General features: G+C 46.2%; 1 protein-coding gene across 1 annotated transcript in view; it reads left to right on the top strand.

Annotated features, from left to right (window-relative positions):
* The first annotated feature begins 1,344 nt into the window (after positions 1–1,344).
* LOC144153868 (vezatin-like) overlaps positions 1,345–13,906 on the top strand; it is a 28,489-nt gene continuing 15,927 nt past the window's right edge. Inside the window, exons 1-5 of the mRNA XM_077685598.1 lie at positions 1,345–1,539; positions 1,740–1,883; positions 5,688–5,762; positions 6,643–6,773; positions 11,336–11,608. Coding sequence (XP_077541724.1) covers positions 1,498–1,539; positions 1,740–1,883; positions 5,688–5,762; positions 6,643–6,773; positions 11,336–11,608 — 665 coding nt within the window. The 5' untranslated portion in view covers positions 1,345–1,497. The remainder of the gene's footprint in view (positions 1,540–1,739; positions 1,884–5,687; positions 5,763–6,642; positions 6,774–11,335; positions 11,609–13,906) is intronic.

The following is a 13,906-nucleotide window of genomic DNA, read 5'->3' as shown; positions in this document are numbered from 1 at the left end:
CGAACTTTGGTGGTCAAAAACTAGCATACACATCGAAAGAAGACAATTCTTCTAAAATTGGTAACCACGTAAGCTCCGGGCACTGCATATTAATTACGCGTTACGAAGCGCTCTAGCGCGAGGCGTAAACGAGTGTCCGGGTGTTGTAGCACCGTGACATGAGGACGATTACGACGACGGGAGATACCAGCCCCAGCCCCTAAGCGGCTCGGCCCCTAAAAAGAAGTAGGTGCCGACAGAAGTAACTGGAGCATGGGAGCTGTGGCCGAACCGCATAGGGGCACCGTGTAGTTGCACCGGCGGTAAACGAAAGGGGCAGAACACGCATGCGCGCCTGCCGACGGTGATAGCATTAAGAATTTTTCGGTTTTTCTTCATTAGGCTGCTTGGTTTTATTAAAAGCTTTTTAGCAAGAGATTTCCTCCTCGTTCATTTTGTAAAAGACATAAGCATGTGCCCCATGCACAATGCATGTGCTCAGCCATCTCACAAGCATCAGCTGCTTAAGTGGGCTGGGAAATTATATGTACTGTTCCTGTAAATAAAGATTCCTATTATTATTATCCGCTCGTACAGCCGGCTGTGAGGTAGGTCGGGGCGCCAAGACAGCACATGAAAGAAAACAGCGTGTTTACGGAGTCACGAAACGTTTTCGTCCGCGGTCGTACAACCGAATGCACTGAAGAGGCAAAGTTCTCGCACAAGGGTAAAGACAAACGCAAGCGAAAAGAAGAAACTTGTAGAGCAGACACGCAACTACACACCGCAACTTAGAGCTCAGCGGACCGGCGCACGCCGTCAACGCAGCCGCCTAAAGTCCCTCCAACTCGCGACCAGAGCGCCCACCCGGGAAGGCACAGTCGGCGCAGTTACGAAACTGAAATAAGTATCTAAAAAAAAAAAAAATGTTGCACGACACGACCGCGCCGAACAGCACCGCCAAGCGCCGCCTCAAATGGTCCACAGGATAAAGCTGAACATTAATCTGTGGTCTGGTCGACAGAATAAAGCTGAACACTATCCTGTGGACTGGTCCACAGAATAAAGCTGAACACTATCCTGTGGACTGGTCCACAGAATAGGCACTGCGTTTTTTGCGGATCATTTACTGCAGCGAAACTTCGTTGAAAACAAAAAGAAACGTGGATTGAGATTGATGCTCTTCCTGATGGGAGTTTCCTGAAGGCGACGAGTTCGCCCTTTATTACAGCAGTGAAATAAAATTAACTACAATAACACACAATTATAAATAATATTCGCTTAAAATGTATTAGATTTATTTTAATTTCCATGATTTATCTTACTTTCTGGAACATTTACGGCTTCGGACACCACGTCAAGCGGCGGCAGCGGCGGCGCGGCGGACCGGGCTCGGATTTTGTGGGCAAGCTTGTGGGCAAGCATGAGATTCTCAGGTTTCGCTACGTTTGAAGCGCAGATTTGCGATCAAGTCCAAATTTAGAAAAAAAGAAGCATGAGTGCCGATCCCACAAAACGATGAACGATATGGAGTCGGATGACGACGGGGTCATACTCCCGGTGAGACATCTTATTCTTCCGATCGTAGCAAACACAACTCCTTAGAACCTTTCGATGGGACTGGGCGCGCGACTTGAACTTAGTACTTGTATCTTCCTTTTGATCTATTATTTGCCGAAACTTGGCCCGAGAAATGCGTACGATGAAGTTAGGTTCCAGTGCTGGCCCGATCGCTGTAAAGTGTTTCTGTTCTTTTTCAGAATTCGCCACTGTATGCCCATCTTACCGAAGCGGGGTTCGAGATTCCCGACACGGAGCTGACTTTTACCGAGCCCACTGGTGATAAACGCCCGTCGTTAAAAGAAGGTTGTCGTTTGCCTCGCTCAAAATTCACCCTGTTTCTGGTATGTTCATTTCTGATCACTCTAGCCATGGCGTAACATGAGCAAATGGGATCAATTTTCTTGAACATCGTTTTAATGCTAAGCGCCGTGTATTTCTCTGACGCTGCAGCATATCCCTGTCACACCGGCACTTTCAATCCGGATTGAAGCGAAGCGCGATTGACTTTTCGAGCACGCTCGACGCACCGCCGCTGCTACACGGAACATTTCAATCCCTATCGAGAAGCTGCACCGGTTGCACTCACGTACTCTAAATGGCGCTAAAACTGTATTTCGCGGCCGGCGTCTGTTAACTTTGCTCGGTCGTAGGTATACGTAACTATATAAGTTTTATCGCACGCTTATTTGGGTCAAGTTGTTTGACACAATTCGTGGCGTCAGTTGAAGTTGTCAACTTCTGTGCAGTTATTCAGTGGGGACGATGTTATCACCGCTTTTGTCCTCTTGGGAAACCAGGATTGAGTTCGAGTGGGATCGGGCGCGATCGCGATTGAAACTGGCCATGTAGCAGTGCTCGACCCGTATTGAGTGCAATCCGGGTCGACTCAGCCGGAATTGAAGTGAGGTGCGATTGACTTTTCGGGCGCGCTTGATGCATCAGCACTGCTACACGGCATGTTTCAATCCCGATTGAAAAATTGCACCGGTTGCACTCACGTTTGCCAGAAAGCGCCAAAAATGTGTTTCACGGCTGGCGCCTGGTAACTTTGCGTGGTCGTAGGTGTACGTAACTATATAAAGCTACCGCCCGTTTGTTTGAGTCAAGTTGTTTGATACGATTTGTGGCGTTAGTTGAAGTTGTGACCTTCTGTGCCATTACTCTGTGGGGACGAGGGTATCATCGCTTTCGTCCGATCGCGCTTGGAAACCTCAATCGCGCTTGGGAAACCAAGATTCAGTTTGAGCAAGATCGAGCCCACTCTCGATTGAAACTGGCCGTTTAGCAGCGCCCGACCCGGATTGCGTTCGATTCGAATCGACTCAATCGCAATTAAAAGTGCCTGTGTGACAAGGGTATAAGTCGTCTTCACCCGGCACCCTTATTGCATCGACTGAGAGCAGAGCAAACAAGCTTGAATAAAGCGCCACAAAGCTTGCTTCCCAGTGCAGCAATGTCTCTCGTTCCTTCTGCCGCTTTCCCTGCTTTCACCACCTGCTCCACTGCTAGCTCCCCTGTCGTCTGGTTCATCTCTGCCGGCTGATCATTAGCTACTGGCTGGGCCATGCAGTGACACAAGGCCTTGGTGGCCCAGCCTTCGGCACTGTGGCGAGGTCGTGGTTACCAGTAACCCCCGATGACTGTGAAAAAACCATGTGACTTCCTCCGCACTTCCCACAATGCGCTGATGGCCACCGGTACAGTGAGCTAGACTAGTTCACTGTACCACCAGGGCCTCAAGACTGGAAATGTAAACTGAAAGTGCAGGAATACAAACAAAAATCTGTCAGCCTACTTAACCCTTCGAACTGCAGTGATCCGTGCTTGCCGTCTTCCCTTTTGCTGTCTTTTTTTTTCTCTCTCTCTTTCGCCTTCTAGTACTGTTGTTTTGTTGTGGCAACTGACCACGCAACAATATTTGGGGTTATCCTTGGCTGTCAGTTTCGCCACCTTAGACATCTAACCGTGGAGCTTGCTTTTTATAGTTTTTTTTTTACACAGCTTGCATGGCTTTGTGTGTGTTCACACTTTTGCTAATTGACCGTGTACACAACAAAACTTTGCTTCCTTTCCTCAGATTTTTTTATTGCAAAGCTTCTTTGATCGAAATTTGTATGAAAATTGTCATTGGGGTTATTTCAATTAGCCAATTGAATAAGAGGGTTCCATGGTAATACCTTGAAAGAAAGCATACTTGCTTGAGAGTAGTTTACATAATGCAATGTAACACACTTTGTACACTGGCATACATCTAATGGTACTTCAGAGCTAGCATTTAAAATCTCCCGAAAATGTATTTGCCTTGTGTGAAAGGTATTTGCAAAATAACTGACAGTACCAGTGTACCTTTGGCGACCCCTTATCTTACTAGCTGCCTGTGACAGAGTGAGGCTTCGCAGTGGCACTAGTGACATCACAAGCATACCATAGGCAATGTGGACTTGATGTATTCAAGGATGAATTTATTTGTGAGAAATAAGGAAAATTTTGTTTGAACACGGAACAGTTGGTATGACTTATGACTTTTACTTGTCAGGTAACTGTTAAGACAAGTGACTAGATCCCTACTTGGCATACATCATGGAAAACAGACAGTGTGGATTCAAGTCATTGAGAACATTGATCAGTTGTGTGCAGGCTTTAAAAACTAAATTTTACGCAAAACGTACAGTTTAAAATCTTGAAATCTAGATTTTCACATCAAAGCTGCACCTAGGCTGTGAAGTTCATCGTAGTGGAGGGCTACAGATTCACTCAGGCTACTTGGGACTTTTAATTTGACACACAGGCATTTCAGTTTTCACCTCCAGTAGAAAAATGGTTGCCGTGGCCGGGATCAGACTGTGTACTCGTGCGCAATGTAGTCAAGAACAAAGATGATCGGAACATGATTTGCAGCTGTCAAAAGTAATTTATATGATTTTGATAGCTGGAATTAAACATTTCTGCTCCTGATTGTAGCTCTAGACACTGTGTTTATATGCTTCTCGGAACCACATTTCTTGTGATTTGTAATGCTGATGTTAAAGGAGCCATGAAGAGAAAACACAAGTTTGGTTCATTCAAAAGATTGCCTCGTTACAATCATACTGACACCCCTTATAAGGTAAACTTTTCTCAAATAAGCAATATAATTAGAAAAAAAGGGAACGGTCATGCGACCCACTAGCTCATTTCCCGCAGCAGAACCTTTGATGTCATTCGAGCCAGCTCTGTGATTGGCGGAGGCCGGCGAAAGCAAACGCAACATAAGCAGAGCTTATAAGCTTGCCGAACGAGCTATTTGCGCTTAAATTTAGGGCACATTTTTTTAAAGCAGTAAGAATCGTGGGAGAAATCGTGAAAGTTACAAAATCACACGTAAACATAGAAGTACCGATGCATACTGCTGTTGGTACTGCGCGCACTATGCTTGGTTTAGCTGCACAGGACTGCGGGACTTTGGGGTTGTTTCAAACGACACTGGCCGATTGACGCCAGCAAGGGTGTTTTACGTGACCATATTTGTCGAGCGAGCGTTATGTTTCACGAAGAGAGTATTTTCTCTTTGAACAAAAACAAAGCAAAGGCCAAAAACGGCTTGCCACGGTATGGTGGCGCCACCTAGGTTGACTAACGGTAAATGAGGCTTTGCGTGGGAGGAGGAGAGTCGAGTCCGGCTGTGCCACAATCGGCTGAAAAGCGGTCGGTTCCTGTGATGTCATTGCAGACCAGGAAAGTGCATGATTTAGCGGGAAAATCAAAATTTTAATGTAAATTAAATTATTTCTCAGTGAATAAAGCATCGTTTGTATCCGGGCAATCGCTGGGGCACTATAAAACACGAAATCTTTCGAATAAAATAAACATATTTTGTCTTCATGGCTCCTTTACGCACCCCACATGGTGTAGGTTTCAGCGAGTTGTTAATCCATACTAAACGTTCACTGCAAAAAAAAAAAAAAAAGAAGAAGAAAGGTTCATGACACAATACACATTGTGTTGTGTATCTTTCTGCGGTCTCCGTCTTCCTTGCACTGTGAATGTTTAGTAAGTGCTCTTTAGCAGGTAATGTTGCCATCTAGTGAGTATTAGGAGTGCGCCCCAGTGTGTGAGCCTAGTATGCTCATGCTAGCAGTGTCTCAATCTCGCTGTCTCTGTTACAGCCAAACCTGCTCAGCCTGTTTGCCAGCGAGCTCTCCAAAGTCAAGTCAGTTGCACTGCACCTACTTCACAACTACGTAAGCATTGCTTTTACGGATGCCATGCCCGTCCTACGGAAAGAACATACAATTGAGCAGTATCCTTACCACTTCCACGATGGAGCTTCTGAACATGGTCATGGGCACGCTTCTCCCAGAGTCAATGCTGGCCCATTAGATTTTGGCCCATTTGGTGCTGTGTTTATTCTTCCAAAGGCTGTAAGTACAGCCGCCCCTATTGCCGTTGTTGGTATGCATGTACACTCCTGCCTGTGTTTTTAATGTGCAAGCACTAGTTAATTCAGGCTGAAGATCTGACGGCCCTGGCACACACATGGCACACAAAATGGCCGGCAGCCCAAAGAATAAGGAACAGATCAAAGAATGCTTGGACTGATGCCAAATTTCTCAGGGAAGAAGTTCACTGATTGAGCAGAAAGAAAATTGCATGAATATTGGTGTGGGTGGAATTCAGACCAGGGACCTCCAGAACGTGGGATTTGCACACATCCCCAACACTACCGCAGCTCGCTGACCTCAGCTGACTAGACCTAGCAAGGAATGTGTTAAGGCCTTCGAAACATGGGTTAGAGACATGTGCTGAAATCTGTAGAAGTAATTTAAGCATGCTCATTACTGAAGTAGCCTTCAGGCCAGTAGCAAAGTACGTTAGCTACTGGCTCCTATTTGCTCGACAATGTGAAGGTGGGAGTGTGCTGAGTCAGTAACCTAGAGAGAAAAAAAAAAAACGCAGAGAAAAAGATGATGACAATGAGCGGACACGTTTAGTAATTATACACTAAGGCATTTCCAATTCAGCGCATTGCGAGGAGTGTTATGTGTACTCGTAATTTTCTTTCTTCTTCCTTTTTTTTTTTTTCCCCCTCAGAATAAATAAAAGAACTTGTGCCTGTTTTAGGATGGCCGACCTCTGCTGGAAAGAATCCTGGAATGCCCCTGCCTTGATGAAGAGGACCAGCGATTTCTGACAAACTTGCTGGAGGCCCAGGATGTGACTATTAGGAAAGAGAAGCTCCGAAGCAGCTTCCTGTGAGTACACTGCGCAGGGCAGATGTAGAAATGGCACCCCGTTTATAGATCTAATCACAGCAGTTCACACAATATGCTTGATCATGCTGAAATGTTCTAAATGATGAGGCTATTGAGGTTATCCCTTTTGCATTAGAGCTGGTAGTATGTAAAGAAGAGGTGTACTTTTAGGTCCAGCTTCACTCGGGAAGATGGGCTTCAGTGCCACCTAGTAATAAGCTGTTGTTAAAGGAGCCATGAAGAGAAAATGCAAGTTGGTTTTATTCGAAAGATTTCGTGTTTTATAGTGCCCCCAGCGCTTGTCCGGGTACAAACGGTGCTTTATTCACTGAGAAATTAAACAATTTAGGTTAAAATTTTGATTTTCCCGCTAAATCGTGCGTTTTCGTGGTCCAAATGACATCACAGGAACCGACCGCTCTGCAGCCTAGAGTACCTTCATTCACGCATCCGCCGTACAGGGTAGAGACACGTATACGCTGGCGCCGCCATTTTCGGTTGCTCGCTCGCCGCCGAAGCAAGTCATTGTGTCAAAACCGCGCTAAAATTATCGCCGCAACGCGGTTTACTGAAGAAGTTTGAATCATATTGTCTGGTTTGCGTTGCTAGGTCTTGTGGGAAACGAAAAGAATAACGCGTTGAGCCCGTTGGCCCAATTGCGGCGGCACGGGACCGTTCAAAGGTTGTCTCCACCCTGTACAGCGGTGTTGGTTTGGTCCCGCGTTTCTTTACGTTCCGTAACCTAGATGGCGCCACCATACCATGGCAAGCGTTTGGTTTGTTTTTGCCCGCATTTAAACCTGGCTTGTTTTTGTTCTGGGAGAAAATATTCGTTCCCTGAAACAGTGCTCGCTCGACAAATGGGGTCACGGAAGACACCGTAGCTTACGTCAATCGGCCAGTGTCGTCTGAGACAACCCCAAAACTCGTAGTGCTGTGCAGCTAAACCAAGCTGTGCGCAGTACGAACAGCAGAACGCATCAGTACTTCTATGTTTACTGTGGTTTCGTAACTTCCACTGTTTGTCCCATCATTCTTATTGCTTTGTAAAGAATGTGCCCTAAATTTAAGCGCAAATCGCTCGTTCGTCTAGTTTGTAAGCTCTACCTAATTTGCGTCTGCTTCTGCCAGCCTCCGCCAATCGCAGAGCTTAGCTCATGTGACATCACAGGTTCTGTTGCGGGAAATGAGCTGGTGGGTCGCATGACCATTCCCGTTTTTCCTAATTATGTAGCTTATTTGAGCGAAGTTTACGTTAAAAGTGGTGTCAGTATGATTCTAACGAGACAATCTTTTGAATGAACCAAACTTGTGTTTTCTCTTCATGGCTCCTTTAAAGAATAGTAGTAACGCCACCAGTAATAAGTACCTAGAATGAAGAAGGCTAACAAGCAATTCTACCTACTCACACCATACCAAGGATGTCAGAAGCGCTGGGTTATTAAAGTCGGAAGTAGAACACTGAGAAGAGCCCGTAGAACAAGAAATGACCTGTAGCAACGTAGAAAACCAGGGTAGTTTGGACAAGTTCATCTCCACAGCGCAAAAAGAATGAGACGGATGGGAGGAAAACACAGGGCAAGCGTTGAACCAAAACTTGTTTGTGCGGAAGGAAGTAGAAAAGGTTCTCAACATCAATGCTAAATGCAGAATACCGGCCTGGATTGTTTTTTTGTAAAAAATTCAGGCACTTACAATGAGCTCGGAGTAATAAAAGGGTCCGCAATTGGCAATGTCGACAGGCGCTTCTGCAAAAACCCCGACACATGGTGTTGCCAAGTGCCACATTCACTGACAATTGCTCAGAAAGGTACACCTTCCTTATATATAAGACTTGGCGGTGAACAACACTGAGCTGGCATTCCTTCGGCCCTTTTGCACTTGTGGCCATCTGACACAAATTCAATTTGTTAAGAAGGGCCACAGCTTTTGATTGTAATTTTTAAGGCTTAACAGAAACTTTAATGAAGCCAACGGCCTTTAAAGGGGCCATGCAGACAAAATATGTTTGGTTTATTTGAAAGATTTCGTGTTTTATAGTGCCCCCAGCGCTTGTCCAGCAGCAAACGATGTTGTATTCACTGAGAAATTAATCAGTTTAGGTTAAAATTTTCATTCTCCCGCCAAATCAGTTGTTTTCGTGATGTCTGCCATGAAGTCATAAGGGCGGGTATTCAAACGAACTTCCAGTGTGCTGTTAGGCTCTGCAGCCTTGCTTGCTGTCAGTCCTCCCACATGGCGCTGCCATACTGAGCCGCAGGCCGTTGTCTGCTGTTGCTTTGTTTTTGACTGTATTTGCTCGTGCCTTGTTTTTCCTACTGTAGAAAGTAATCGTTTTGTGAAACGGGGTATGCTCAGCAAACAGGGTCACATAAGACAACGTCGCTCACGCCAATCGGCCATTGTCGTGTAAGACAACTCCAAAGCGGCGGTCTGCTGTGCAGCTAAAACATGCATAGTGCACCCAGTACCAAGAGCAGTGTGAGCCGGTACTTATATGTTGACATGTATTTTCTTAACTTTCATTGTTTACCCCACTATTCTTACTGCTGTAAAATGAATGTGCCCTACATTTAAGTGCAAATAGCTCGTTTGGCAAGCTTAGAAGCCCTTCCTAATTTGCATTTGCTTTTGCCAGCGTTAGCCAATCGCACAGCAGGGCATATGACATCATAGGTTGTGTTGCGGGAAATGATCTTGTGGGTCGCATAGCCATTCCCTTTTTTTCTAATTATACAGGTGTGCATTAAAAGTGGTGTCAGTATGATTCATACTAGGCAATCTTTTGAATGAACCAAAACTGTTTTTGGTCTGCGTGGCCCCTTTAAGGCCTTTTTTTTATCAAACATGCCTTGTGCCATCACAACAAAGCAGTCTTCTTTATCAGCAGCTACAAGATGCACGTCATCCTTGACAAAACAATCTACAATAGGAGACCACTGACCACTGAAGGCAGAACTTTTTGGTGACTTTGGGGGATGGATATCATTTAACTCACAATTGCTAGAGGGTTACAATGAAACATGTTCCATTGCGAAAAAATATGTGGGTAAAGCAATCTCGACCACGTATGAGGTTACTATGCGTTTTGCAGGGACAGTTACTTCTTTGTGCTTGCTCATTTAGAAATTGGGGCCGTGGTTAGATGTGTATCGAGCCATCACAGTGAATTCTTGACCCAGCAACACTGTTAAATGCAGGACAATTTTTTCAGTGTCACCACTCGGTGGCGACAGAATAAAAATAAAGCACCAGACAGGCTCTGAAACGTGCATGGAGCTCAGAGTAGTTGCATCAGAGTAGTAAAGGGTAGTTGCATCAGAGATAAAAACACAGCACTTTTATACAGAATTTCTTAATGCAGAAAAGAGAGCGAAAGCTGTGAATACAGGAGAGAAAGTATTTATATGTCAATAACTCCAGCAGTAGTAGATAAGTTCGAAGAACTGTTTTGTAAGGCAATTTTATCGGTAGTTTGTTTTTTGCCATCCTTGAACCATCCACTAGTTTTTAAATGCGTAGCACTTGTACGTGGGCTCTCCGAGGAAACACGTCTGTCCATCAGTATTGCTTGACGTGCCACAGTTTCAGCAAATAAAAAAATGCTAGCAATAAAAGTCCCTAGGACATTCATGCTTTGGTATAAGGGCGCTTATATTGCCTCTGGGAAAATGTCTTGTCAGTAACACATTTGTGTATAGTAATGTAGCTGACCTTAAAACAGGCTCAATGATAGAACACCATAAGGGTAAATGAGACCTTTGAAGGTATTTAATAAAAGAACATGGGGCCCTCCTGCTTCAAAGTCAGGCCTCTTCAGTTGCCCCTAGATAAACGTCATCCCCATAGTGCACTTGTATACAGTCGCCAACTGTATTTTCGGACTCGACGGGGATATGTCCAAATAATCGCGAGTCCGAAAAAAAGTATTTACTGAAAGAAAAAACCTCCATTGGCCCAACGGCTGGAAAAACGCACATATGCGCGTCTGTACACACGCACGCCTACGTGCGACTAAGTCCACTTGTATTTCCACCAGCGTTTGTCCGTCACTGTAGGCAGACCATAGCACTATAAGGGCTCACGCTAGACTAGTATTTGATGCCCCTGGCGTTGATGGCACATCATCATTAAAGTTGGTGTCCACCTGCGCCAGTTTGAAGACCTGGCGTACAATTTCGTCATCCTCCAACTCTGCACACGACAGGATGGCACTGTCGATGTTGGTGAAATCTTCAAATGTAGCCGCTCCCACATCGACACCGCTATCACGGAGGTCATCGAAAATGTCGGATGCTGCGGCAGGCGGCATCTCAGCTATGGGGTTCTGGACTGAGTCACTATCCTCGTCCTCACTGCCAACCACAAATCCCGCATGCCAAAAGCAGTTGCGGATCGTGTCCTGCGTCACTGCCCTCCAAGCATCAAACAGGATGCTGATAGCCAACAGCACAACCACAACGTAGCTTTTGTCACTGCCCACGCACAACAGCACACGATCCAGAAGGAGCGACCGTAACCCTGCGTAACCCTGCTGTGTCTTCCCCTTCTGTCGTGTGCAGCTGCTGCAGCATCCTGGCTGGCGTGGCCGTGTGCTTCGTGGCGAGGTTCCTGGCCGCAGGGGAGCGGGGCTATGGCGAGAGCCTGGCGGCCAGCTGCGTGGCCTGCGCCCTGCTGTTCGTGGCCGGGGCGGCAGTCGTGAAGTGCTGCCTGCTGCGCCAGTACCGGGCCAACGTGGCCGCCCTCCTGGGCACCATGCAGGACATGCAGGCCATGATCCGCAAGTGCCTGCAGATCATCCAGGAGGCCGAAGTGGTTGCCCGGGGATTCACCCTGTGAGTTTTTATGAGTCCAAGGCCTCAAGTACCATTCTGTGAAAAAGCAACGGCGTTGCCGGGCGCAAAAAACGGCCGCCTCTGTAACGAGTAAAAAAAAAAAAAAACCTGTCAGTTTGTATGAGAACTAAGCCTGGGTCTCTAGAGTGGATGCTGGGTGCGTTACCACCACGCATCCGCTACGCTGGCTCAGTGGCTAAAATTTTATGCTTGGCAGAAGTTCCCACTGCGCCTCATCACCACAGTCAGCTGTTCCTCCGTGTGATGCAAAAAGTCTGTCACCGCAAGTATTTTGAATGTGATTTGAGTCATTTCAGTGAGTCCGTCACTGCAAGTATTTGGACGTGACACAAGACTTACCCTCATATTCTGAGTTCTTCCTCCACTCGAGCCCCCAGTGGAGGAGGAGGTCTTTGAAATTGATTTCCCCATGCATGAGCATTGCAGAATCCTTTCATCAGCCGATTGGAGGGAACAAATGGAGTGAAGGGGGACTCAGAATATGACCCTTCACCTGCTTATGAATAACCACAGCGATGACAAACGTACTATGTGAGAAAAAGCGGGCGACGTCACGCTTTAATTAAGCGCAATCTCCTTTAAAAACGCCGCCTGCACTGACATTCGGGGCCATCACTTCGGTGGAGTGGCACACTGCATCAGGTATTGCTGTTTGTACCGTACCCGAGTATAGGCTTCCGAGCCCAAGGATGCGGGTTTGATCCCAGCCATGGCGGCCGTTTTTCTGATGGAGGTGAAAAGTGCCTGTACACTTTGGTGCGCCTTAAATGTCCCCAGGTGGTGTAATTTATTCCAGAGCGCCTCAATACAGCATGCCTCTCAGCCCAGGTGTAGCTTCGGTATGTGAACCCCCAGAATTCCAATTCGCACTACCACCACGCTACCCTCGCACATTACCGGTGGCAGAACATGTGTTAGCCCAGTGCGCGCAGTGCTGACATCATGTCAAGTTATAGGTGAACGCGATGACCTTTTTAGTAGTACAGATACATACCAGTCACAGAGAACTGTGATTCTGGGAATCTTGTTGCATGCAGTAGCGCCAGCCTGTCTGTCAAAGTAATTCGCACTAAAAGATGAACGAACGAAAGCAAAGAAAGAGGTGCATTCTGCATTTTTGCGCGTATAATCCACCCGCCCCCCCTTTCAGCCTGCCAGAAAAGAAAAAAAAATTCTCGCGTATTGGCCGCACATTTGATACAGGAAAGGCTGCACCAAAGCTACTGCTCAAGCAACACATCGCATGCTACGTAGACAGAAAAAGTGTATATTTAGTAAGTGTAATACACTGACTGCAAGACGAAAGTCATAATTCACTCAGTGTCACTGCTCTCGCTAGAGCTATCACTTGAGCCGCAGTTCTCATTGTTGTACACAAGGTCATAACCGGTTCCATCTATGTTGTTTGTGTTTGTTTTTTTTCTTGTTTTCGTCCTTGTTTTTCTTCCTTGTCCTTTGTATGTTTTGCACAATCGCTGCCATGGAAGGCTTAGTCAGTGTTACTGCGTAAGAGCTTCACCGCACAGCGCGCATTGCCGTGAAGCTGCGCTAAAGGAAGAACCTTGCGTATTACCCGCACCCTTACTTTGCCACTGAAATTTTCGCATTTGTGATGCGAGGTATACACGTGAAAATACGGTGCACTACGTAGCAGCAAAAAATTATTTGATAAGTATCGCCAGGGGAAGTTGTAAGGCTTTTGCCTTCAAAGCACATGAGTAGACTAAGTGCCCTGTAGAATTTCATTTTGCAGTGTTGTGTGTGCCCACTTTGAAGTTATTAACCCTGCCTAGTTTTATTGCAGCATTGAGGGTGAAGTCAAGAAAAATATTGCCGCTTTCTACAACCAGTGAATGCTGTCTGTTCGTTTTGGGTATAGATCCCTTGCTATGATTGCTGGGAGTGTTCAGGCTAATACTACTACTCAGTGTGCCTGTTGTTGGCATTGCTTGCTTTCCAAAAGGGGGTGAAAAGTTCACTACTGTGGTGTCTTATCAAAATGGGGCAGCATCTTCAAAATTTTCCACACCATTAAATTCTACAACTTTTTTTGGTGGCAGGTGGGATCCAGAAACAAAGACCTCAGGCAAAAGAAATATGGGTTTGGGTCAGTGTATAACGGTTGTGCTGCTAAGCCCAAGGACGCGGGTTCGATTCCCGGCCCCAGTGGCTGCTTTTCTGATGGAGGTGAGAAGCGAAAATGCCTTTGTGTCGAGATTTCAGTGCGCTTCAAAGATCCCAAGGTGGTGAAAATTAATCCGGAGCCGTAAAACCCCA

Source organism: Haemaphysalis longicornis, unplaced genomic scaffold, assembly GCF_048455015.1.
Source record: "Haemaphysalis longicornis isolate Haplotype H1 unplaced genomic scaffold, Haemaphysalis longicornis Haplotype H1 scaffold_9, whole genome shotgun sequence".
NCBI lineage: Eukaryota > Metazoa > Arthropoda > Arachnida > Ixodida > Ixodidae > Haemaphysalis > Haemaphysalis longicornis.
This window is presented reverse-complemented; position numbering and strand designations above follow the sequence as displayed.